This window comes from Numida meleagris, chromosome 6, assembly GCF_002078875.1.
Source record: "Numida meleagris isolate 19003 breed g44 Domestic line chromosome 6, NumMel1.0, whole genome shotgun sequence".
Lineage (NCBI taxonomy): Eukaryota > Metazoa > Chordata > Aves > Galliformes > Numididae > Numida > Numida meleagris.
This window is the reverse complement of record NC_034414.1, coordinates 54,500,843-54,528,264: the sequence shown is the minus strand read 5'-3', so window position 1 is coordinate 54,528,264 and position 27,422 is coordinate 54,500,843. Positions and strand designations below refer to the sequence as shown.

The window sequence follows — 27,422 nt, the reverse complement described above, 5'->3', positions numbered from 1 at the left end:
GCGGTGTGGATGCGTGACACTCCCAGCGTCAGCGTGAAGCTGCAGGAGTGAAGGCGTCAACGGGTGGAAGTTCTGCAAAAAAAAGAAATACAGTATCATGCGACGTGGTAAGGGGGGCCAGTTATTTACGGCCCCTCGCAGCGCGCAAGGCAGCTGTCGCACCGGGGGGCCGCGAAGGCGCGCACGGGGCAGCCCCGGCTCCAGGCGGGCGCGGCGGAGGGGCAGCCCCCCACCCCCGCGGGAGGCCCCGCTGCGCGCCGGGGGGTTCCCGAGGGACCGGGGGGGGTGGGGGCGGAGGCCGGGCCCGCGGCGCGTAGGGAGGGGGGCGCGGGCCGCCCCTGCACGGCGCCGCCGCCTCCGCGGCGCGATGGGAGGAGAGGGGAGCGCGGCAGGGAGCCGCCCGCCGGGCCCGGCATTGGCGCGGCGCAGCAGCGCTGGCAGCGGCGGGGCCGGGAGCCGCCGGCCGCCGAGGGGAGGGGTCCGGCTCCGTGCGGTCGCGGCGGAGCCGGCGCTGCGGCAGCAGCAGGCGCGGCGGGGCGGAAGTCCTTTGTTGCAGCGGCAGCGGCGGGAGCGGCGCGGGCGGCTCTCCCCCTCGCCTCGCCTCGCCTCGCCTCGGCTCGCCCCGCGGTAAGTGGGGCCGCGCGGCCCTCCGCCGGAGGGGCCCGGCGCGGAGCTCGGGGCGCGGAGCGGAGCGGCGCGGGCGGGGGGAGCGGGCGGTAGCTCCGCCGGCGGCGGGAGGTGGGAAGTGCCGAGCGGCGCCGGCCGCGGCGTGGCCCGACCCGGCCCGGCCCGCCATAGTGGCGCTGCCAGGTAGGGGCTCCCGGGCCGGCTCTCGGTCGCCGCCGTGACCTTGCGCCGGGCGGGAAGGGACGGGCCGGTGCGGGGCCGCGCGGCGCTCCGCTCCGCTCTGCTCCACCTGCGGGGCCGCGCGGAGGGGCCCTACGGAAGCGGCGCGGGGCGGCGGATGCTGCGCGGGGCGAGGGGGGGTGCGGGGCGAGAAGGGCACGGCGGCCGGATTTCTGCGCTCGGGGCTCGGGGCTGCGTTAAAGCGCCGTGCTCACAGCGCGGCTCTCCTGCGCTCCGTGCTCTGCTGGGGTTTTTTTTGTTGTTGTTCCTTTTTTTTTTTTAAGTGAAAAGTTGAGTTGCGGCAGTTTCGCGCGGAGCGGAGCCGCAGTCCGCAGGGAACGCGCCACCCCATCCCACCCCACCCCTCCGGCAGCGGCCCGCGGTGCGCTCGGGGGGCGGCCGGGATGGGGGGAGCGGTTGGGCACCGAAGGCAGCGGTGCCGTAGGGCTCCTTCCTCAGCGCGCCCCGCACGGAAGGGTAGCGAGCAGAGGAGAGGAAGCGGTGCTGCGGGGTTGGGGCCGCGCTCCTGTGTCGCTGTGCTGTGGGAGTTGGTCTAACTCCGATCCTCGACACGTCGGCGGTGGCTGGGAGCTGGCTGCCGGCTTCTGCCGCTGCGTGATTTCCCCGCGCTACGGCATCGCGCGGCGCAGACTGCAGAGCCACCCGGGGCTGGAGCGGCGCTGCGTTCCGTAGGCATTTAATTACATTAAACAAACATTCCTTTAATTAAAGGTGTTTGTTTAACATTCCTCGCTGCAGCTCTTGGAAAAACCCGCGCAGCCCTCGCGAGCGGGGCTGCTCTCTTTCACCGAATTAGAAACCAAAGCTCTCCCAAGGCAGGCTAGGGCCATGTGGGCACGGAGCACGGGCAGGGCCCTCTGTGGCCGCGCAGTGAGCTGCGGCCGTGGCACATGTGGGGCCGGAGCAGCACGTCGCCTTGGTTGCGTGCTGCTGGCAACTTGTTGGTGTTTGTACGGATGCAGCAGGGGTTGGGGAGCGGAGCTGTGGGTTGGTGCTGCATGGGGAGCTTGGCGGAGCGCTGGAAAGCCCCGCTTCCCAGGAGCAGGGAGGTTTGGGCTGTGTGGGGTAGGACCGTGAGCTGAGCAGATGCTTCAGCTCTGCTGGCACACATCTTCAGTTTTGTCACGGGCAGGGGAATTGGCAGTAATTACGATGAGAGCACGCATGGCGTATGCATAGCATATCGTGTTCTCCAGAGCTTACTCTGGGCTTTCAGGTGCTTTCTTACTTGAGTGCGTGAGGGTAAGTGCTTTATTCGCGGATTTCCATCACTAGTGGAAAGGACTGAAAGTCCGGGATCCTTTGTAGGTACTTACCTGCTGCGTGGGAAAACAAGCTGCTCTGATCTGAGATGGTGAAAGTTCCCTGGTAGCAGCCCTAGTGCCCATTCCTGCAGAGGCTGCAGCTGGCCCTCTGCACTTCTCCCAGGCCTCCGCTACAGAACCCGCTGTGTGTTTGTCAAGAAGCTTTGACCAGTGGTTGCCCCACGGTTGTGAACACACCACAGTGAACACCACACACCAAGTTCTGCTGCAGACACAGCTGACACGATTTGCATGAAGACCATTTATAGCTTCAAATTGGTCTGGTAATTCTTTGTGCACCTTGGGCCATCGCAAAGCTCTCTAGAATTAACCAGCAGTTGCCTTTTTCTATATTAAACTCACCTCATTTGATGGAGACCTTAGCAGTTTGGTTTTTTGATGTGCCACAATGCATTTCAAAGCATATAGGATCAGAAGGTGTCAGCACGTAGTCTGACCCACGTGTCACAAGGCACTCCCCTTCACTCGTGTGCATCCAGTGCCCGGTTGTGCTGGTACACAGCCTGTATCAGCCAGGGATGCTCGTCTGGAAGGCACTTATCTTTATCTGAGGGTCTTGGGGGAGGGCTGAGCGCCAAGATGCCTCCTGAAGCTAACAGGGCGAGTCAGAGAGCCCAGATAAAGACTCATCAGGCAGATGCAAGGCTTAAATCTGGTGTCAGGATGCTCTTCCACAAATCGTTCTAACATATCATTACCGTGTTGCCTCGCCACCTTTTAAAGTTGTAAAAGCATCAGGTAAATGGTGACTGTGACTTTATAGAGCAGTCCTCAGTGGCTGGCAAATTACTTAAAACACTGCATACGGCTCTCTGCAATACTTTGTCCTCCGTAGACATGACCTGAAGTTGAGGTAGCATCTTCCAGGGCTTCAGTTCAAACTGTTTTCCTAGCTTAGCTACTCATGCTTTCCTGTCTTCTTACTCATCTTTTGAGGTGAGTGCTTACTAAGACTGCGTGATGCCTTTTAACTGATTCTCAGCATCTGACAGTGGAAACCTGTCAAACTGTGAGGGCTGTTTCTCATTTGTGAACTCAGATGCTGTGTCACTGGAGAGCTCTGCGAACTGATGGGGGAACGAATGGCTCCCACTGTTGCTCCTTGCCTTTCCCTGGTTCAGATCTAGCCCAGGTATCAGCAGAAGCTTGTTTCCATACATTGGCAACAGGGCATTTAACATCAGTTGATTCAGCCATCAGGATGTGCATGCAGATGAGTATCTGCATCGTGGCAGGCAGCTTCATAGCTCGTGTGCCTGAAGGCAGCTAATGGAAGGACTATGGGAGGAGGATAAATTATAGCCAGTCCTTGCTCATCCAAGTAATGGAGCCTAATTAGACTTTCCCTGGCAGTGCAGGGAATTCTCATAACTTTGAATCCACGACTGTAGAGCCTGCTCTTGCAGCATAAGCTGCATCTTATCCATACCTGCTGTTGTGATGAACAGTGGTCACCTGGCCTCGTGTTCTTTGTCTTTTTTGCAAAGTTTGTGTAAACTGAGTACTTTCTTGGACTCTGCAGTGCTATGGCAATCTCAGTGGCTTCCTCTTGTTAATGTCTAGATAAAACTTGTTGCCTGTCAGCAGCTCCGTAGGCAGCGTACCAGCTGAATGCCCAGATTTCTCAGACAGCATACAGAGCTTGGACACGTGGTGTAGGATATTTCCTGAGTGTCTTGATGCTGTCATTTAGGAATCCGCATTCTCTGGTGGAGTATCTGGACCCACGAAGGCAAAGTAATTCTTTAGGGAGGAGAGCTCTTGGGAGCCCGCATCAGGCTGAGATGCAGTTTGAGGAATGGGATGGGGAATTTGCTTTCTGCTGCCCAGGCTCCCATTTCTTTGGCTAACTGGGCGTTGGTTTCTTGAGGTTTTTCAGTCTCGTTTTCTATTAACACCAAATTCTCCACTCATTTATTATACTTTTGTCCAGCCTGCTCTTGGTTTCCAAAGAAAAGCAGCCAGCAACTAAGCATGTAAGCAGTCTGTTTTTGCCTGCTCAGCAGTGGAAATGCTGGGTTTTGAAAACCACCTACTAATTTTAGGAGCCAAGAGGCTCCTAAATCTTGAACCTCGTGGTACTTCTTTCTTAAAGACAGAGAAGTTAGTAAAAGAACTTCGGCAGAGTTTCTTAAAGGTTTAACAAGGAAAAGCTTGAAGACTTCTTTTGTGTCTTAAATTTTCTGAAATGTTTTAAAACTAAAAATGTGAGGGGAAAAAAGAAAAGTGTGGAGGTATAGTAAGTGCCTTTTCTTTCTGGTCCTAGGCTTCTAAACAACATACTTGGTTTGCGTAGTAGTGCAGCTGAGCTTGTTGGTGATAATATCTGGGTTGTAATTGTACCTGAGTGCTGATTCAAAAGAAAAACATAGTGGCATGTAAACAGCTTGAATCAAAGCTTTGCTGTGTGAAAGTATACACTTAGTCTCCACATACATTTTATCTTTCTTAGAGTTTGAGGGTCAGACTGAAATTACCTGACTAAAACATCTACACTTCTCAGTTTCATATCAGATCCTTTTCTAGTACGTTCTTTTTCAGACCACCTGTGCATCACTCAGTGTTGCTGATGGCGTGGCCCATCGCTGTGCTTGCTGCACAAATCAGTCATTGCTGAAGATGTAGGTGCCTGGTGGACCTCCCTGTGATGTTTGTGACTGCAGCGTTTGGGTGCTTCATAAATGCAGTGTGCTGGTCAGGCAAGTGGTCACATCTCTTTCTGAAATAGGAAGCAGTCAGAGAGGATCAAATACATGTTTGGACTGACAAACTCGTATGTGTAGAGCTTTAATTTTCCAAGATGATAAATGCTTAATACACACAGCAGGCAGCTCCTGTTTGTATTAGGTACTGCTAATGGTTTCCCTGCATTACGGTGTTGGACATCTGAAAAAGAGCAAGCCCAAAATCCCTAAGGTTGACATGACTTGTCCCGGCACTGGCAGCAATGGGGTGCTCTTTTCCAAGCAGTGGTCTTTGTGAGGTTTTCCTCTTCTCCTTGCCTTATCCACCTCACCTCCTCCAAACCCTGTGCCAAATGAGCAGGGATGAAGACCATTTATAGCTTCAGATTGGTCTGGTAATTCTTTCTTCGTGTTCTTCAGTTCTTCTTGTAATGCATGAAGAGCACTGCTGCTTGGATCCATCCCCTGGACAGATCCAGAGGGTGAGCCCAGCAAAGAAAGGAGCCTTTGGTAAGAGGAGGGCTGGAAGGCTACTATGTGTACATAAAAGGTTGCTGAATGACTGCTGCTCTGGAATTTAGCTTAATTAATGTCTTGTGTATGTGCTTAACTTTGAAACCTTAGGTTTCTTTTAAAAAAGATGTTTTTGTTCTAATGACTGTTTTCTTTCCAAAGAAAATTTCAAAAATAGTTTGCAACATTGAACCACCCACATGGGTGACAAATGCAAATCTCTGACATTTTAGCAATTAAAATAACAAAATAATGGTAAAGGATCATTTTCTGAGAGCTTGCTCTCGATGGGAGGACATTTTTCAACAAACCTGTGATATTTCTTAATAGGAAAGGAATGGCAGAATTCAGAGGTCAATTCCAGCCCTGAATGGGTGCATGCTGTAATAATTTTCTGCTTGTTGCCCAGCAAAAGCATGTATTTATCTGTGCTTTTATATATATATATGTGTGTGTGTGTGTGTATATATATATATATATATATAGTGAAAATACTGTGTATATATATATATATATTTTTTTTTTTTCAGTATTTTTCCCTTCTGCTCTAGCACTTTGGTTCTTCCCAATCCCTTGCTCAGGTGGTTTCCCTCCCCCATGTTGATCCTCAGTGCACCATCTTCTCTGCCCTTTGTTGTTCCTGATCCCAGACCCCTCCTCTCAGCTCAGCCTGTCCCACCCTGCCCTCCTGATGACTCCCTGAGCTCTCCCTTCACCTCCCCTTATGCTTTCTAATCTCTGCTCAGTTTCACTAAGCCCACTCCTTGCTGGGCTCTCATCAGTCAGAGCCAAGTGTCGTTCCCTTCTGGCTGCCAGGGATGCTGGAACGCAGTGGCACGTCCTGGCGCAGTGAGCCCTATCACCAGTCTGTGAGTGGAGGTGGCACACAGCAGTCAAAGGGGTTTCCACACTGGATGGGATGGCTTGGACAGCCCTCTGTATATGAAGGAGCTGTATGAGGATGAAATGTTCTCAATGAGGCTATAATCTGAAATGTTACTAACACACAGCAGTCTGAAGTGTGAACGAATCTATAATTTCTACCTTCTTCTTCCCCTCCTCCTGTCTAAGCTACTCTCTTGGCCAAATTTGGGCAGCTTTTTATGTGGTGACAAAGAACATCTCTAAGACATGCCGCTTTGTCCCATATGAAGTCTGATTAATGTTTATATCTGATTAATGTTTATACATCAAGGGAGGTGGGAGGCAAATGGATGAGGCCAGGCTCTATTCAGCGGTGCATAGCGACAGAACAAGGAGCAGTGGCCTAAAACTTGAACGTAGGAATTTCTGTACAAACGTGTGGAAGAAGTTCTTTACAGAAGGGGTGACGGAGCACTGGAACAGGTTGCCCAGAGAAAGGTTGTGGAGTGTCCTTCTATGGAGATACTTGAGAGCTGTCTGGACACTTACCTGTGTGACCTATTGTAGGGTACCTGCTTTAGCAGGGGGGGTGGACTCGATGATCTCTTGAGGTCCCTTCCAACCCCTGCAATTCTGTGAAGTCTCCTTTCAAAGATTTTGCAAGAGAAAGTTCTTTAAATTTTAAAGAAAGAACAGTAATTTAGATATACAAAAGCTTTTTCTTAACCTCATTTTTGGAACTGCTTTAACTGAAATTTTCTGGGAAAAAAAAAGTCCAAAGCAAGCAATTCACAGGGAAACTTTTGCCTTTGGTGGCTGAAGTTTGTCAAAGTTTTAAATAGACCAACACAGGCTCTCATAGTGGGAAGTGTTGGCAGCTGTAAATATATGGTTACGCACGGCAGGTTAATACAGCATACAGAGGAAGGCTGCCAGTGCTTTCATTAACATAGATAACTTCAAACGCTCTCTATTTTAATGCCTCCTCATAGTACTACTGTGATGGAGGCTGTGTACACATCTGAGCACCTTGCCGGCCTGACCCAGCTAGCTCATGCTTGGGCTGGTTCTTTACAAAGCCGCAGTAGGAGAAAGGCATTACCGCTGGGTTATTTTTGCATATCAGGGCTCAAGTGCCGAAAGCTCTGCAAGAGTTTCTCTGTCAAAAAGAGGAAATGTATTTCACTTTTTTCAAAGAAGAAGGAAACTTAGAGAAAATGAGTTTGTGCACCGTCACTGCAGTGACTGCCAGATCATTCCCACTGTTTTGAAATGTCCCTTTGCAGGTGTGTGCGGGTGTCTGTGACCTTGCTGCTTGCGCTGCTGTTTTGCAATTGGAAGGCATAGTGGAAGACTTTCAGTATGCAGAAAATGAAGATGAAAAGTTTAAGCTTGTCGCTTTGTGAGGACAAGAAGGTTAACATAAGCTGTCCTGACTTCTTCCTCTAGCAGTCCTAAGCCTTTTCTTGTCTTGATGGAAGTTCACACCGAAAGGGCAGTGGCATCTTAGACTGCGTCTTCTCACCTTTTTGCAAGTTAGTAAGAAAGCCATTAAATGGATTTTACGTAACAAGCTGCATTTCTGTAGTGGACATCACTGGGCCAAACTGGACAGAGAGTTGTGATGTGCTTACCTTGAGTTTTAAGGTTGTAGGAATAAGTTGAGGGTAGAGGAGCAGCTGTCATTGAGTGTTAATCATCAATTTATATTGATGATTAACCAAATCTCAAGATTCCCATTGCCAGATAAGGTCTTCTGCTGATAGTGGTCCATACGAAGGGCTGTAGAATTGGCAGTAGAGAATATTGCTGGGTGGCGATGAGCATTTCCTCATCTAGAGAGCCTGAAAGCATTTTTTTCCATGACAGTCATTTGTGGAATGAAGGAGAACAGTGACTAATGTTAGGTCTGCTACTTAACAGCCCAGGCAACACCTCTGATTTGTGAATTCAATGCTTATTGTGGAATTTAATTTCTCTGCTCATTTTCCAGTCGCTAGAAGATAGGTGTGAGCTGGCAGGGAGATGATGGGGAGGGGATAAGAAGAAACCAGGGAGCATTTTTGTCTGTATTTTGTTCACATTTTGGACGGTTGAAAGAACAGTGATGAATCAATTCATGCATTTCATGGAGTCATAAAATAAAGTTTATACATGTTGTTCGCTAGCCTGTATCTCATGTGTTCAAATCTCTTACTGTTGTTTCTATTGCTTGCAATAACCTTTCAAAGTGTGAAGAATGCTCCTTACTGCTTTAGGCCTTTCTTTTCAGTTAGGGCATTCTTTTCCCTTTCTTTTGTTTTCTCAAACCACCCTGTCCTGCTCCCTGTTTATTTAGTACACATTATCTGTGTCAGTAAAGGTTTTCCAAAGTGAGCAGGGAATAGCCTTACTTGGTTGCAGTTTATCTTCTATAAGTTGAATGGACGCCTCCCGTGTACAGTATATTTCTTCTGGATGTTCTTGTTAACAAAAAGTAGCACATTTTCTTCCTATGTCCTGTTTAGCACAAGTTAGTCCTTTCATGCATAACACCTTCCAGCACTTCAGAACTTTGCTTCAAGTGTTTGCAGTTCCTCATTGAGGCTTCATCTCTCAGTGCTGTCATCTCTGGCTTGCTGGCCTTCAGTTCTTCATTAGTTGTTTTTTTTTTGGTCCAGTCTCCAATTTAAGTGTTTTGCTTATATCGAGTGAAAGAGTGGTTTTAAGAGGAGCTGGAGGCATGGCGTGCACCACTTCCTGCTTCTGTGCTGTCCGTGTTGCACAGCAAGCCTGGTGACCGCCTGCAGCGGGCTTGTGTGGGACATGCTGCCAGCCCTGAGCTTCTGAGAACGCACCTGAGTTGCACAGCTCCTGGTTTGCTAGATGTCTTGCAGATAAGGTCGAGAAGATCCCCAAGCTGCCGTAAAGAGCAAACAGTGTGTAGATGGAGCCTGTGTGGATACTTCATTGATGTCTCTTCTGAGTTTCCTTTAGTGGGGAGGGAAAGACCAGTTTGAGCCCAGCCTTGTTGCCAGTAATGTGTTGCATCATAGGTCCTTTGGTCTGGCAGGTGAAAAAGGCAAGCTGAGACTCAGCGGTGGTTTCTTACAGTCAGCTCACCTTGTATAGCTGTTGTCCTGGGGCTGTCTTGCAGAAGTTTGCCCTGTGAAGCTTTTGAAGTTCTGCATCCAGAATTCCTATCTGAAAATCTTGGCTGTAGGACTTTGAGATATATTTGCTAATTTATATTCCAGCAGCGTTGCTCTAACTGATGTTGTGGTGGTTATGTTTATTAGTTTACTGGTCTTGTAAGTCTAGTGGTGAGAACATGAGATCATGGATGTTTTCACTGGCATCAACAGTAGTTGCCAGCAAAGATGTCCAGACGGGAAATCATACCACAAGCAGTGTGAGAATAGGAAGATGTAGAGAGGAAAAAGACGGCGGTTCCTCTCTACGCTTAAATGTATTCCACTTTTTGGTTTTAACAGATGTCGTCGTCTTTTTGCAGGGCTGTAATTGAAGTTCAAGATGGCAAGAACCAGCCACAGCAACTACGTCCTTCAGCAGCTAAATAACCAAAGAGAGTGGGGCTTTCTGTGTGACTGCTGTATTGCTATCGATGATATTTATTTTCAGGCACATAAAGCAGTCCTTGCTGCCTGCAGCTCCTATTTTAGAATGTTTTTTATGAACCATCAACACACTACGGCCCAGCTGAATCTAAGCAACATGAAGATTAGCGCCGAATGCTTTGATCTTATTTTGCAGTTCATGTATTTAGGAAAAATTATGACCGCCCCTGCCAATTTTGAGCAATTTAAAGTGGCCATGAACTATTTACAGCTCTATAATGTACCTGAGTGTCTGGAAGATATACAGGATACAGACTCATCTAGTTTAAAGTGCTCATCTTCTGCTTCTAGCACCCAGAACAATAAAATGATATTTGGCGTGCGAATGTACGAAGACACGCTTGCTAGAAATGGCAGCGAAACAAACAGGTGGGGCATGGAGCCGCCAAGTTCAACAGTAAATACATCCCATAACAAAGAGCCCGATGAAGAAGCTTTGCAGCTCGGCAGTTTCCCCGAACAACTGTTTGATGTCTGCAAAAAAACCACCACGTCCAAATACTCTCACACAAAAGAGCGTGTGTCCCACTCACGCCGCTTCGGAAGGAGCTTCACCTGTGACAGCTGCGGGTTTAGTTTTAGCTGTGAAAAGTTACTGGATGAGCACGTGTTATCGTGCACCAACAGGCATTCATACCAAAGTGCCAGATATTACGGTGCTGAAAAAATAGACTTTAATGAAAAGGACTCTGCTTCTAAAATAATCTCTACGCAAACAGAAAAATACAAAGGGGATTCGAGCCAAGCTGCCGACGATTCTTCATCTCCCGTGTCCAACATTACAAGCAGGAAAAGCAGCACGGTGGCGTCCGAGACGTCAGGCGAAGAAGGAAGTCGAGCTTCTGAGAGGAAGAGGATTGTCATCAAGATGGAGCCAGAGGACAGTCCTGCAGACGAGCTGAAAGATTATAATATTATCAAGGTGACAGATAAAGACTGCAACGAGTCTTCTGATAACGATGACCTAGATGATGAGCAGGAAGAGCCACTTTACAGGTACTATGTTGAGGAAGAGATGAGAGAGAAGAGAAACGCTCGGAAGACTTTAAAACCCCGTTTATCCATGGATGAAGATGAAAGAAGGTGTTTAAAGAGTCCGCGCCACCTTAACAGGAAAGCTCCCTCCGTCCAGGAAGATGTGGAGAACGCTCCCTGTGAACTTTGTGGGCTAACAATCACTGAGGAGGATTTGTCCTCTCATTATTTATCCAAGCACATAGAAAATATATGTGCCTGTGGCAAGTGTGGTCAAATACTGGTCAAGGGCAAACAGTTACAGGATCATGCACAGACCTGTGGAGAACCCCAGGACCTGACCATGAACGGTATCAGAAATGCCGAGGAAAAAATGGACTTGGAAGAAAACCCTGAGGAGCAGTCGGAAATAAGGGACATGATGTTTGCAGACATGCTGGAGGACTTCAGGGACAGTCATTTCCAAATGAGCAGCCTTCAAAAAAAACAGTTATATAAGCATTCTGCCTGTCCTTTCCGATGTCCTAATTGTGGGCAGCGTTTTGAAACTGAAAACCTAGTGGTTGAACATATGTCCAACTGCCTGGAGCAAGATCTGTTCAAGAATTCCATGATGGAAGAGAATGAAAGAGACCACAGACGTAAGCATTTCTGCAATCTTTGTGGGAAAGGATTTTATCAGCGTTGTCACTTGAGGGAACACTATACTGTTCATACCAAGGAAAAACAGTTTGTTTGTCAGACATGTGGGAAGCAGTTCTTAAGAGAGCGCCAGTTGCGGCTCCACAATGATATGCACAAAGGAATGGCCAGGTATGTCTGTTCCATTTGTGATCAAGGAAACTTCAGAAAACATGACCATGTACGGCATATGATATCTCACTTATCAGCTGGAGAGACTATATGCCAGGTCTGCTTTCAGATATTCCCAAATAATGAGCAACTGGAGCAGCACATGGATGTTCATCTGTATACATGTGGAGTATGTGGAGCAAAATTTAATTTGAGAAAAGATATGAGATCTCACTATAATGCCAAGCATTTGAAAAGAACATAAAGCGTAATCATACTGTTAAAGCATTAAGTTGGCAGCAGAGAGAACACCAAAGCAAGGCATACAGTATAGTAGACAAAAATTAAAAAAATTGAAAACAAGTCTTTTTTTATTATTTTTTTAAGACCCTCTTAATCGTAGGTGTCTAGGCTCATTAAGTATATAGCTTTGAAAAGCTTCATGTGTTTAATTATTACATTTTCACTGTTTCCTGATATCAGTTTCTGTTCTTAATTTTATTGTTTTACTAAGTAGATATACAAATCATTATTTTTAAACTGTAGATTAAAAGCACAATGTTACCCCTTCACTGACTGCTATTAAACAGTTCTCGGATCCATGTCCGTAAGATGAGTGCTTTAATATTTCCATGTGTTGTTTCTTCATGTCAAAATTTTAGGTCACAGCGATGAATATGCAAAAGCATAATTGTTCATAATCCCCAAATTAATTTTCAAAATGAAAAAAACAATGCCAAGAAATAATCCTTTGCTCTCTGACTCCGCTGTAAGGGCAGAGCTGGCTGTCCCGATCCTCTGCTTCTTGGCTTTGTTAAAATTCACATCCCAGTGGTCAGAGCATATAGGCTCAGTTAAGCCTTGCAGAATTGGACTGGTGTGCGCAGAGGGAAAGGGAGTTAATGATAATGTCATGATAACTGAGGAGTTTCCAGCAGAGTGGTCATTCTCCAGACTTGAAATTCTAGCAGAACTGTAATGGGCGCTTCTGCCGTATGACTGACATTGGCCTTTTGCTGGCTATCCTTATCCACCTGGGTCTATATAACCTGCTTATCATAATATACAAGGAAAGACTTGCTGTGGTGGATTGGTAGGAATGCAGAATTACAATGTGCATTGAAGACTTCATTTCTCAGCTTAGCTGTAAATGGGTGCCTTGTTGCTTTTGTTGGGAAGTTAAAAGTGGGATGGGTGTGAAGATAGTCCCATTGCTCGGGTGGGAAGGGAAGGGGGAGTGTGGCTCATGTCAACCTTAGATTTTTTGTTTCTTGTTTTCATGATACTTTCTGAATGTTCTGTTTTTCAACAAGAATATAACAAGAAAAGACTGCAGAGTTTGTTTAATAAATGTAAAGACATTTAATGCCTTTTAAGATTTCTTTCTGATTCTAGCATAGCGCTAATCTATGTAGCTTGTCTCTTAATTTAACTGAATTTAAAAATCCTGCTGAGTACCAGCTGACATCAATTCAGTGGGGCAGTTTGGCCTTGGAGAGAACAACTGGCTTTGACTTGTAGTCACCAGCTGTCTAAATGTTTGTTAAGTGTATGGTTTTTAATGGGGGGCAATAGGATCCTAATATGAAATGGTAGGGAAAACTATTACAAAATAAAGTCTAGTCCTACTTTCTCCCAGCAGATCTCACTTTACCAACCAGCGTAGTAATGCAGCCTCCCACTGAGCCATGGAGAGGGAAGTTATTTCAACCAGCTTGCGTGTCAGTGGTGGGGCTGAGAGCAGGAGCCAGGAGCTGATCCCTTGTTTCTCAGGAACTAAAGGGGTGTTGAGCTTCAAAAGACTGTTTAGATAAATTAAAACAGTTCAGAATCTCTACTATATCTAAATCTATCTATCTGTATCAAACCGACTATCAGTAGTCTTGTTTTTATTCAGTTTTAAATGTGAATTAGAATTTCTCTTGTTGGTTCAACATGCGTTTCCCCCAAGACAAGGGAGCAGGGAAGGGCCCAGCCGTGGGGCTGCAGGCCTGAGCTCGCTGCTGGCTCTCCCAGATGCTGCTTCAGTTGCAGTGTGGGCCTGCAGCATTTTGCTGGAACTCGTCAGTCTTAGGTTTTCTTGAAGGTGCTGAAGCCAGCTGAGTCCCGAATAGCACTGGGACTAAAAGCACTGCTGATGTTAATGCACTCCAGCTCTTGAGTTAATTCCAAGCTTCTCTCTTACTAGGATTTTGTTACACGCTTTCCATCCCAAGCTGGGCTGAAGCTCAGTGTGTGAGAGTTCAAAGAATAACCAGGATGGCTATTGTAGCACTCTCAGTGCTGGATTCACTGGTAGAAAGGTGATTAGAGGGATCTTAAAGTATTTGACCACCTGTAGCAATCATCTTAAAAGATGAAGTAGTTAAGCACTTGCTATGGTAGAAAGATTGGGGGGTGATACACTGCACACAATTTCTCTGATGTTCAAGTTCTCTCTTAAGATATCAGCTATGACTGAACTGGGAAAAGCAGCGAAGAGAACTGAGGGAGAGCCAAAGAGTGCTGGGGAATTGACAGAAGAGCCTCGTGGTACAGGGTGATCTGGAGGAGTGGGAAGGCTTGGTGGGAGATGGGGGATGGCAAAAGCTGGAAGGGTCAGGCAGTGAGAGAATCGGAGCCATGCAAAGGGAAGCAGAGGGGAAAACATCCCAAAGGTAGCACACAGGGGGAGCCTGGAGGAGTAGATAAAGTCCTGTAGATGCCTGTGAGACCAGAGTGAGCTGGTGTTGTCTGGGAGAGCTCTCAACCCAGGTGATTAGCTCACTGTGGCACAAACTAATAGTGCAGATGGTGTGCTTGCGCTAGAAGGACAGCATGGCACAGCAAAGAATAATTAAAGATCTTGTTGAAAAGGAGGAGGTGACTTGTGCAAACTAAAAGATCATTCTGGAATACAGAGAAAGGCTAACAGTAACTTATGGACACTTCTGGTCAGGGTCAAGAGCCATTCTTTAAGGTGCATTGGTCTGAACTTGACCCAAAAGTGATTAACCAAAAGAACAACCAAAATAACTTCCTAGCGTGAGTAGACCTGTCGACTGCAGAAGTTAAATTTAGGAATTGTGAATGATGGTATTTATGTGAACTATCTAACATTACAAACACTCTGTAATCTCTTTGTTTTTCAATTATAAGCTGTATTGTAGTATCCTTTCAAAGGAAAGCTTGTTGTTCGTACTGAACTTGAATGAATTCTTTTTCCCATTCTTACAGACCAAAAACAGTGCCTTGGTGTTCACAGGTATGCATGTCCAGACTAAGGCTCAAAAAGGGCACGAACTGCACTGCAGGAAAGCTTAGAGTGGATCTACTTGTATTTAGGCAGAGAATAACAGAATGACTTAAATAGCCCAACAGGTGACTGGGGAGTACATGAGAACGAATCAGAGTTACTAAGGCATAAATGAGATGCCTTGCTTGCAAATAGATGCAGTAGAGAATGTTTATAGTGATGTGAAAGTATGCAGAGAAGAAGGGGTGGGTATCATGCTCCTGAGGACAGAATGGGACAGTGTCCAGGGGGGTGTGAAATGGTGTTTCAACCTTCCTACTAAGAAAAATTATTCTCTGTGGAAACAGAACGAAAGCACATCTGACAAAAAAAAAAATGCAGTTATGATATCCTAGAAGTCTTACTGTTACTTGAAAGATAAAGAAGGGGAAGCAAAGATACTTAAGTCAGAATTCTGTTTCCTCTAACAAATTTGTACTTCTCAGTCACGTTAACATAGTTCCTTTCCGTTCCCTTCCTGCACTATGTGGAGATTTAGCGTATAAGACCCTTAAAAAACTTAAGGATCCTTAAGGCTGGACATGCATGTGCGTTGCGTTGGACAAAGCGTAGCCAGAAAGAAACAAGGACACTTTTTAAAAAGTGTTTTGCTGTTCTTATTTTGAGAGGATCTCGATCTTTTCTGCTTTTTTTCTCATTTTGGCAGTGGTGTGAGCAGCAACCCTGAGAATTGTTAGTAGCTAGCCTAGATATTAGCTTTCAGAATTTACTGAAACTTAAAAAGAGAGAATTCATAAAGACCTGGAATGAGCTTTAAAATATAACAAAAGCTGTCAAGCTTCTTTTCCAGTATCAGAGGAGATATCCAAATGTTTAAATATGTGTTTATATATGTATACTTGTAAATACTTATTGGCAACTTGCTAATTCAAAGAATGTTTACATTTGTGTATAAAAGTATTTGTAGCTAACAGGTCCATGGATAAATCTTTTATTGTAATATCACAATTCTAAGAACTTGTACTTCTACTAGGGGACTACACTATTTAATATGTTCAGTTAATGGAGAAAATAGAATTCAGCATATTTTTTAATTACAAGCTGAAGACTGAAAGTCTACTGTCCTGGAGAATATATTAAAAATATATGGTTATAAAAGCGAATACTTTGCCTATACTACTGTGTTTGAACACACCAGTACCAAAACATCAGGTGTATCTCAGCTACTGCTGAGGATGTAAGTTTGATCCTGATGATGTCACCTTGGAGCGCTGCGGGTTCCTTCCTCCCTGCCAGGTAGTTTCAGCTCTTGTATCCCTTGTGTGCTGCCTTGTCAAAAGGCACATGTCTGTGTGGTTTAACAATGAATAGCATCAAATGACAAACTTTTGTTTCTGTGGGGGGTTATTTTTTGGCTGGATCAGTTCCCCATTGCAGTTCCCTCTCTGTCTCAACAGAAGTGGTGGCAGGAGGGGAGAAATGAATGGATGGGAAGGAGCTCATTTGCCTACATGAGCTATGTCAGAACTCAAGGCATGGCCTGAGCTGCTTAACTAAGTCTCTGTCTCCCCCCAGCATCCTCATGGAAGCTTGTATTCCTAATTCCTCTCCTATTTCCCGATTAGGAAAAAAGGCAGCCCAGCCTCTTACATACACATGAGACACATCTATGCTATCTGCCCTCTTTATGAGAATTGGAAACCTTCCTGCATTCAACTCACCCCACAAATATGCTCTGGAGCTTTCTTCGTCTTTCTTGAAATAGACAACACAGCGCTCTGTGCTGGGTTAGTGTGCTTGGCCTAAGGCCAGGAATGAGCTGGGCCCCTTGGCCAGCCAAGCGCTGGGACCTGCTCCCACCTCCCTCTGCTCTCTGTGCCCTGCAGCTCCAGATGTGCTGGGCACAGCTGGGCACAGCTAACACTGCCCTGTTACTCTCCTTTCTCTCAGTGTGCACTCTTGTATTTTGTGGTAACAGGAGACAGCCCTCTGTGCTGATACTGAAAGCTCAGGAATAGAGTAAAGTTAAGGGGATAGCGGCAGTATCTGTTAATATCCCAGTGTGCCTGCTTCTGAATTATAGGTGCTTCCTAATCTGAAGGAGTTAAAAATCAAGTATTCTGACCTCCCTAATTCTTAAGTGGTTTGAAGCTTGTCACAGATTTAAAGACCTACAGGATGAAGCATGACCAATGTGACTTTATAAAATGTCTGCTGAAGGCTAGAAATTAGGAACATGTTTTTAAAAGCGGATGTTTCTGTAGTTTTCAGTAGCTATAAACCAGTTTTCTGCATTTTTGTCCAACTTGAAAAAAAAAACTCCTCAACTATTCTTGCAGTGCATTCTTAAGAAATGTTAGTAGGTTGAGGTTTTTGAAGGGCGAGATGCCAAAAAACCAGGACATTTTAATTGTGCCTTCTCCTACTTTTTTACAGAGTTGCTTCTGCGATTCTGGAATTCATTGTGATTTTATTTTTTCGTGAAGAAAGACAAATCCTAATTTGTTACAGGGCAACAGAGCGCATGACTCAGGAATCAGCTTGCCACGACTATAAGTGTTCAGCCCTGAAACAAACAAAGCCCATGTTCCTTTTTGTATACTAAAATGACCACTGTCAGCTTTACAAGAGAGATGCTATTGGATCTTTCTTTGGATCGTTTTTCTCCTTAAATATCTTGTATTTTTTTAATTTAAGTCATTGGAAAACAGTATTGTGCTTCATAGTTTTAGAGAAACTGTTTCTAGTTGCATTCCCTATAAGTAGTTGAAAATGTATATTTAAAGTTTCATCTTCATGTATGCAAAGGAACATACTGAAATTCTGCAGTGAGCAAACAGTCAGAGGCCAGGTTTTAACTGCTCTTTTTTTTGTGTGTAGATGGCATGCTGCCCCTCATCTCAACAACCTAGAATTTCAGAAGCGTTCAGTATCTTTGATTCTCTTGCAGGTCAGAAGATACTTCTGTTGTGCAGTATGGTTGTGTGCCCCATATTAATTATCTTGTTCTAAAATACACATCTGTCTCATGATGGATACAAGTTTAATTTCTACCATTCAGAGGAAACAAAAAGATTTAATCTTTTCCTCTGCCTTCTGGCCTGCTAAAACTGTAGTAAATTTTCCTGGAGCTACAACCACAGAAATAATGCTGCTCCTAGCATTTCCTGAGGGAGAAAAAATTTAGCCCTTTCAGAGCTGTTCAAGAATTTTCCTCTCAATGACTAGCTCCTGATGCTGGTATTGTTTTCACTCAAACTGTGATTTGTATCGAGATTTTTTGGGTGTATATATTTTTTGGAAATGAGACGATCAAGGATAAGTATGCCTTGTGGTTCTGTAGACATCCCAAGACTCCTGACAGGGAATGAGAAGGCCTCAAGGTGCTGCAAGATGTCTGGACAGTAGGAACTCCACTGGGGAATCTGGGACTTTGCAAATCCTTGTTTTCCTAACCTGTCTGTAAAGCACAGTGCCGTCAGTGTCAATACATTGCCAAAGTCTCTGCACCAGTATTATTGCCAACATGAAAAAATGCTTTAATTAGTCTTTCCTCATTGCTGTCCCTTTTTTCCCCTGTCACAAGGTTGCTATTTTAAAAAGTCATCCGTTTGGATTTTCTGTTTATACCAAGTAGAAGCATTTAGAGATGAAATCTAGAATATCCCTCATTTGGGAGAAGGAAAGATACTGTAGCACTGTAGGGGAGAATACAGGATAGGAACCCTGGGAACAGATGAAAAAGTTGTCTTAGTACCCTCCCACAGCCCAGGAGAGAGCTCAGATCTCTGAGCAGCATTGCTATCAGGTAGATTAAACCTCATTTTTGTACATTTACCTATGCTGTTGTGAATCATAGTACCAGCCACAATCTGGGTGCCTGGAAGTATGAGGATAAGCCCCACCTAGTCTGCTTTTGGGCAGGGTTGTGTTTCACTTAAATTCAACTGGTTTATGCAAACATTGTCAATTCTGCCACAAAGACAGAGCTCCTCGTGAACTGTAACTTAAAAATGGAAAAATATGTCAATTAAGACATAATAAATATCTCAGTATATATTACTGTTCTTTCTGATTTATTTTGCTGTGCAAACGAATAGTTAAATAGTTCAAAGGAAGTTTTCTTTGGAGAATGTTTATTTGATTGAGTTCAGTGTGGCTTAGACCCAAATAAAAATACTAATTTCAAACAGAGCACTACTATAAAAGTAGAAATAGTCTGTGGCCTTCTAGACCTCACAAACTATGTTGGTTTGTTTCACAGAGTCAAAACAAAGATGTCCCTTAAAACACATACACATTAACTCAGTGTCTTTCATACACCACAACCTTTTATCTCAGATCTGCTTTTCTCCCTAGTTGTTAGAGCTGTGCCAAAATCCCTGAGATCCTGGATGAATTACAGACTAGTCAGCGAAAAGCAAATATGGTACAAATGGACCATCAGACTTTGAGAGCTACTGCTCCTATTTAAGTTTAGTGAAGTTCGGTATCCTTTGGATTTTACCACAGGCCTTGTGTTCCCTTCCAGATCCCCTTTGCATTCCTGAAAGTAGGGTGAGGAAGAAACCATGAATGCTTCTCTTTTCGTATTTTTTTTTTCTTCCATGTCCTTAGCTAGCTGAATCTTCAGATTTCTAATATATATGCTAAGCATTAAAAAAGCACTGCTAGTTCATGATGAGATGGGCTAAGTTCAACCACTTAATCTGACAGTCAAACCCATGCGGATGCTAGTAGTACAGGAACTTGGTATCATGCCAAATCTGGAGAGTTACCTTTGATCTGCCTCCAGATTCCCCTTTATTTGTAAACATCGAGCTAATCACAGACTTCCTCTGACTTTTATGAAGTGGAAGAAACAGCATCCTTTGTAATATCTATGAAGTGTTTTAACTTTGCAGATGTTCGTGGATTTGTGCGGTGGGAGGTATGAGCTCCATCTGGTGGCTAACTTAAAACGTGCACATTTCTATTTGAGATCGGTCATTTCTGCAGTTAATGTGTGAAGAGTGTAGAAGCAGATCCTCAGTGCATTCCTAAAACTACTTCTGTTTTTAGGGTATCTAAAATCTTTTAGAGTCTGGAAGGAGGGTACAACATTTTACCTTTAATCTAGCTCACTGTGGGCTATGAGCTATTACCAATACCAGCAGTACTTTGGTATTCATAGCTCAGTGTGTACACCACAGGACCACAGCTGGCACTAATTTACAGTATTTTTGCAGTTCCATCAGAAAAATGTGATTTAATATTCACTGGCAGCTCACCTTTCCATGCTCAGAGGTGGTCCCACGCAGCATAGTTGCTGGATTTGAGGGAAGCAGTGTAAAGAATCTCAGTCATGCCATGTGAGCTGTGTACGATCTACAAGTAACAGAAATATTTGACTGTAAAATGCAGGGTAGCATCTAAATGAATACTGATATTAAACATTGATATTAATTAAACATTGATATTAAACATTGATATTAAAAATTGATATTGCCTGAGGGAAAATCCTTTATTAATTTATAAACAAAAAAGATACATTTTGTGACCTTAGAGCTAGTCAAATAAGAGCTACTTTGAGATAACAGCGTCTGTCCAATATATTCCCCTCCAAGATTTGAAGAGTATATTAGGTAGCTGCACTGACTAGCAGTGCTTTGAAGCTAGCAGTGCCAGGACATTCAGCCCTGAACTGGCCTTCAGGATGCTCTAGCACGTGTACAATGCTGACAAACCTGGCTTCACTTGCAGCCTTAAAGCCCTTCCTGCTCTGCAGTGCAAATGCAGCCACTTGGTCCAGTGCTGCTACAGTGCATGTAGAAATATAATGTGTAAATTAGCAAGCAGTTATGTGAAAGTGGGACGGTTGTATACTTTGTGCAGTGTGATTTCCATAGCCAGAGAAAGAAGTTAGTGTACCATGTAAAAAAATCTCAGAGGATTGTCTTTAAAAGTTGCATCCATGTGTTTTCAATGTCTTAATTGTTCCTATGGGATACAAAGCTGCTCACATTTGTCATGTTAGTGTGGTCCAAAGAGACAGGAATTGCAAACATTTATATCATTTAGCTGCACTTAACCCAAAATAATAATTCCAGGGGATCTAAAGTAAATATATAATAATCACCTCTAAATTAGGCAAGTAAAATCAATAAAAATGAGTGAAGAGGCAAATATGAAGCAGTGAGAAGTATTCCAGAGTGGTGGGTGTTCCAAGCTATGAGAAGCCCAGGCTGAGGGGAAATAATACTGGTGTAATTTTTGAGCGTCTGCTAAGCCAAGCCGTAAACCAGTGCTGGAAAGTTACACATCCAGTAGCAAAAATAACCTCAGAGGCTACGGAACCAAAGGTTTTCTTCAGCAAGTCCTTAGCTGTTTTGAAAATGAAAAGTAAAGGAGGAAGAAACAAACAAATGACGTTTCTGAAGCAAGACCAGAACATTGTTTAAGGTTGTGTTTTGCTGGGGTAAGGGTTGAAGGAAAAAGGAACCATAGAGCTTTAAGAGTTCCCTTCTGTGGTGGGTGTTCTCAATATAACTGAAGGATAGTATTTAGAGCAAAACCACACCACAGTGAGGTGGGAGGGACCACATCATGCTAGCAAATATAGTACTAGAGTGTGGGCTTCTGACTTTTAATATTTTTCTTGCATTTCTTTTCTGCATGGCAGTAGTGAAATAGGGACTTCTAAGCTTCTGAACAACTGAGAGAACCAGGTTTGGAGAAGACATGAGGAAGAACTGTCGGCAAAAGATTTCATAAAAACTCAGAACCACGTGTGCCAGATCTGAATTGGCACCACCTTTGCTTTTTTGACATACTGCAGCAGTCGCAAAAGGCACCAAAGCAGTCAAATTAGAACACTCAGTAAAAGTTGTTTTGGACTCTTCTCTGTATTACAAAACTTACTTCCTTGTGACTATTATTTACACCTGTCAAAAACAAATTTGAAGTCTCTTTCATGGAGCAGACAGCCAAAAGAGGCAGATGCCAGGCATTAAGGGCTGCACTGAAATGAGCTTGCAGAATCTGCTATTCATATGCTGCCGTGCTGCTTTTATGAAACGAGGCGTATTAGAGTTTCTGTCAAAAACTGTTTAGACTTTTTAGCTTTCAAGTTAAAAGTATGTACTCATGAAGTAAAATTCACGTGTTTTTCAGACAGTTACAATGCTAAACTAACGAGTGTTAGAGGGAAAAAAATGTTCTAGTCTGGAGTACAAGGTGAAAAAAAACTTTAAAACTGAGCCCAGAGGGTCTCTGAGGAAGGAAAGGATGGTGAGAAAGATCCAGCTGACCTGACTCCCTTTGCTGCCATGATCATCACATGCAAGCTGAAGAGGACCTTCCCTGGAGCTCAGTGCTTATGTGTGGAGAGTAAAGAAATGGTGCTCTGGTCTTATTACAAGGATGGTGAAAAATTGTGACCAACAAGGAGATGAGTAAACACGCAATAATCTTCACAGGGCACAGTGTGCACCATGTTCTGGATCTATACCTTGAAAAAGCTGGTTTGAAGAAGAGAATCAGGCATTCATGTTCAGATTTGAGTAATTTAGGAACCCTAATTTTTCCAGCTAAATTAATGGGAAGCAAACAAGCAAACAAAACAAAACAATGCAGTAAATGCTCAAAAATAGGGCCAGCATGGCTTAAAAAAATAGTAATTTCTTTTGCTTCTCCAGACAACTGGATCAAATTGATTCATGTAAGCAGACTAAACATGCTGATCTATATTCTGCTGTAGTTATGCATCTTACTAATTCTACTTATGACTATAAAAGGATGTTTTATTGTTTAGTATAACTGTTATCTCAGTAAGAGTCTGTCTACAATTTTATTTATAATTGGCATTATTTTCATTACTGTTGTTATGACGTATGTAAAATATTGTCTGTATTGCAGCTTGTACAGGGCATGTGTCTGTGCTTGCTTTACTCTTTTTGAGTTTATAAAGTTGCTATACAAATGCAAGAAAAGATGTTCAGGTATCTTTGAATGTTGTTCCTTAATCTGATTTCAGAGCCCCAAACTTTGCAGTGTTTAGGTATTTAAGGAACCAGCGGTATTAACACAAAACGTCTTAAAAATAAATACAGGAATTTTAAAAGTCTACAGTACAGTACTGGAATGCTGGCACTCCTCTTGCAGTGGTGGTGCTAGAGCAATGGGGAAGACAGTGAATATCTAGAAAATGCAAGATACCACTGGGGACTCCTCAGGGAGAAGGCTCGTTATAGCTGGGAAATCTAATAGAAAGTGTCATGCCCTTTCCATAGAGAACAGGAAGCACCCTCGCAGTAGGACCACTGCAAAGCAGAGAAGAGAAGGTAAATGTGTTTATAGTATCACCTAAAGATAGGCATTGAACTATTGAACTTTTTTTTTTAAGCAGAGGACATCTAGAACAGGCTCTGACTGTTCTGTAACTTAGCAATTATTTGTAGTCTACGTAGAGTATCAGTGAAGACATGCCAGGTTAATTTTCATCATCTTTAAAGCTTAATCTATGCTTCAATACAGTATCCTTAATAAAATGTTATTACGAGTCTGTTTATTATTTTTATTTAATTCCATCTTACAGCCGAGTTAATAACAGCTCCAGCAACAGGGTGAAGTTCCAGTTACCACCAGCTTCATCTGCTCCTGCATTTTTCCCATTCACCTAGTAAGAATGACAAAATTGAAAACTGAGATGAGTAACAATCAAATAAAACGAGAAATTCACAGCATTGCTATAGTTCAGTTATCTTCAAAAATGTTTACACAAAGCATTTAAGTAAATCAGAAAGATAAATTACGTTGACTTGTCAGTATGAAGTATTGTGCTTTTGGTGTACTGTTTTCCTTGTTTAAGACTTAACGTCATTTCCCAGCTTTACAGTTACTGCCAATAATTATAGTCTGATTAATGCCTTTCACAGTTGTTCTAGCCAAAATTCTTTGTTTTCATTCACTAACCACCTGTAGCATACAAGTATCCTTTCTATATATTCAAACAGGACCAAGCTGAGTTAGTCTTTAAGTATACTAGAAGATATTAGAATTTAAAATAATCTTAGCAAGCCGCAGATATGATGTGAAAACACGATGCTATTTAGTAGGAACAAGTGCAATTTGGAATTACTAGTAAGTAAAGGAACAGCTGCTTAATTTCCATTGAAAAGAGTGTATGTGTTATTTTGGATCAATTTCTGAAAATGATTGCAACATCATGCTGTTGCAAATAAAGGTGAAAATCGTGATGTCAAAATGGGAGTATAATCTGCTCCTCCAGAACTGCTAAGGCCTGAGTGAGCGATGTCTCCTGTTTTGATTATGGCCCTTGAAAATGAAGGTACAAGTGGCATGCAGAGAACTCAGGAGAAAGCAAGGTGAATATCAACAAAACACTGCCTGTGAGGACAGATGGAACGATTTTAGGCCATCATACACAAGAGATGTCAGAGGGGAAACACAGTAATTTTCATATCTGTAAAAGCTGTGGGCAAAGAAAAAATAGAATAGTTTTCTCTCATATCCACAATCAATAGGAATAGAAGTAATTGTCTTAAATTGCCAAAAAGGAGACTTTAGTTAGACACAAAAAGGCAGACTAAGTGACCTGCTGAGGTCCTTTTCTGATCTGATTCTATGATTACTTGCAAACTAGCTGCTTTAAAGCCCTTTATTATCCCAGTAGAGCTAGCACTGTCTGTTAGAAAAGGAGGCTGCAGTTATAAAGAGCAGTGTAGAACTGAACGCCTCAATTGCACAATGCACCAGTTGATCTAGTTAGCGTTAGAGATACTACCCTTAGCTTTTAGTCATACCTCAGCAAACTGTCAGAAGTACACATAAATAAGAGTGCCTTAAAACTACTTAATTATAATTATTCCTTAAAACATCAAGAGCTGGTTTAATCAATGTTATAAATTGTCTTGATTTTATTGAGTCTAATCAGTCTGATACAGCCTACTTTTTGTTGTGAGATGGAGTAATCAGCTACTTTATTTCTCAAATTAAAAAAAAAACAAACCTCTAAAAATTACATGGAAAATCCTTCAAGTGTGATCTGAAAATGTGCCAGAGATTAAAAAGCCAGAAGGTGAATAATGTCACATGTGTTTTTTAAGCTCACAATTTTAAACTTGTGGACTTTGGACTTGTGCTTTTTGAACTTCTGGTTTGGCAGTACTGCATTACTGTGCCCTATATGCTGCTTTTCTAACTATTTCCACGTGACTGCTCACACATTTGTGTAATTTGCAGAAAATGTTATACTGACTTGCGGATTTTATTTTTCACGGAAAAAAAAAGAAAAGTTATTTAACAGAAAGCATGAATTGTGGTTGTCTTTCAAATGAAGGAGTATCTGCATGCAAAAAGTGAAAGTAGCTAAATACAAAATAACTCAAAAAGTTACATAGTTCCCCCCACACTGACTACTGCTTTTAACACAATAGCACCTTGTCAGAAAAATCTGTTGTCATTTCAAACACTGGTAGTTCTTGTCTGAATTCCAATTACGTTCATGTACTCACAAATAGAAACAAGATGAAAAAGTTGCAGTGATGAAAGGGCAGTATGATCAAGTATTATTTGTTCTTGGAACAACTGTTGCTTAGATTTTTCTGTACTGGGTGATGTATTGTAAAATAATTCACTTACACTCACCAGTACAATCTGATTTATGCTATTTTCTGGATAGTTTTGGAAATAGCTAATAATCTCCAGAATTTAAGATCTAAGATGTTCTGATCATCAGACCTGAACTCCTGTATATGACAGGCCATAACGTTCTAACTTGATTATCTTAATGAACCAAGCAGCTGACGTCTGATTAAACTGTAACTGGTGTTCAAACCTATTTTTATACTATATTGTCTTATGAAATACATGGGGAAAAAAATCTTCCTGTTATCAAGATAAAGATATGGGCTGAGTGCTCAGTTCCGTTCCAGATACTGAGCTCTTGCTTCACAGAAGGAATCTAAATATCATCTCCAGCCCTGGCTGGGTGGTGTAATGGAGAAAAGCCTACAGCAAATTGCACAACTGCCAAGCAGGAGACACGGGTGTATGGTCGATCCTAAACACAAATAAATGCATCAGAAAGGGGCCTGTGTACTTCCAGAGGTTCTGACTGGATGTTCTGGAAAATATGGCTTGTAGATTCAGGACGGGAAATCCAGCAGATGTTTCTTTAAAAGGAAAATCAGACTTGTGACCTCAGCATAAAACTCACTCTCTAATTTCTGAACCAGTCTGTTTGGCTCACCTGTAACATGACTGCATATGAAGCAACATAAAAGAAAATCCTCTGGCTCTTCCCATATGAGAAGATGACTGTAGAGATGAGTTGGTGCACAAATTGTGCTGCAAGTCTTAAGAGAAGTGCTGACAAAAAGCAGGCTTGTAATAGCTCTGCTGAGAAGAGAGAATAAGTCTAATGAGGCTCTAGAGGCTCTCCTCTCTAGTTAGACTGGACTTTCTCTAAGGACATTTGTAAGAGATGAGCAATGATGACAAAATCACATCAATTTTTGGTTGGAAACAAAAGTTTAAAAAGCAGCTTAGACCTGTAGGTGTTGTTGTACAAGAAGAAAACAGCAGCTTTGTGCTCATCTGAAAAATAAATACTTCTGCAGGGGGCTAAATTAAGTATTTGGTAGCCTGAGTCCACAGATCCTTTGATTTTTCCTAATATTGTCCATGATTGCCCATGATTTATATCATTAGCATTAAAATGGTATGCTCACGTACTCCTCCAAGATATTTTCCTCACATTTACTACAGTGAAACTCCAATTAAATTTTTAAAGTACATAGGACTGGTGGTAATAGGGTAAGCAGTAATCCAATCACTATGAACAGCTCTTTAGTGGGTTATCAGCGCATCTAAGTATCTGTACAACTGCACCTGGGACATATTAGTTACTGGACAAAGGGAACCATCACCCCAAACAGGTTTTGTCTGGAGCTGTTGTGCCTGGGCACATATAATTAAAAGCTTTTGGCAAAATTCAAGAAATCTCATTTCTGAATCTGATAGAACTGTTTGATTACAAATACATTTAAATGAGATATCAGATTAATTTTGATAGAAAGACTGTTAATTATGCCAATCAGTATTTTTGTGTTATTTCCTGGTTCATTTGTTCTCTCCATCTTTTTCTGTTTTTGAGGCAAGGATCCTGTTTTTACTCTGAAATAACAGTGTCTGAGTTTGTATTGCATATGCCAAAACAGGGTTCTCATGCATGACTAGTGTTCTTAGGGACAGCCCTCAGAAGGATACAAATAATAATTGACATCTGTTTTTTACCTGAAGCTGAATTTATCAGCCAACTCTCTTTGTATTGCTCCGGCACTTATCTGTGCTCCCTATGAAACAATCAGCTGAATGAAGTAGCAGGGAATTACAGGAAGAGATAGTTTACTGATGAATCAGTCACTGGTTTGACTACTAGAGAAATCGACACCCTTCCCATCCAAGAAATATGCATATGGGATGTACAGAGAAGCTCCTGCTGGAGGTACGGAGACTGACAGCTTCCATTTTCCATTGATTTCTTCTG

General features: G+C 43.2%; 1 protein-coding gene and 1 long non-coding RNA gene across 7 annotated transcripts; one reads left to right on the top strand and one right to left on the bottom strand.

The window, feature by feature from the left end:
* ZBTB1 (zinc finger and BTB domain containing 1) lies at nucleotides 1–25,181 on the top strand. 6 transcript variants are annotated; one of them, XM_021401636.1, is made up of 3 exons: nucleotides 465–627; nucleotides 9,747–11,486; nucleotides 21,534–25,181. In XM_021401636.1, exons 2-3 carry the CDS (start codon nucleotides 9,767–9,769, stop codon nucleotides 21,542–21,544), a joined length of 1,731 nt encoding a protein of 576 aa, XP_021257311.1. In that variant the 5' UTR covers nucleotides 465–627; nucleotides 9,747–9,766; the 3' UTR covers nucleotides 21,545–25,181. The 6 variants fall into 6 exon arrangements, with proteins under 6 accessions (XP_021257309.1, XP_021257311.1, XP_021257310.1 ...); XM_021401635.1 differs by having other exon boundaries at nucleotides 9,747–11,658; XM_021401634.1 differs by lacking the exons at nucleotides 465–627; nucleotides 21,534–25,181 and adding an exon at nucleotides 1–107 and having other exon boundaries at nucleotides 9,747–16,030.
* LOC110401043 lies at nucleotides 18,445–27,162 on the bottom strand. Its single transcript, XR_002440224.1, has 3 exons — nucleotides 26,124–27,162; nucleotides 23,446–23,528; nucleotides 18,445–20,239 (listed from the first exon to the last, which is right to left on the bottom strand). It is a non-coding gene; the product is annotated as an uncharacterized LOC110401043 (long non-coding RNA).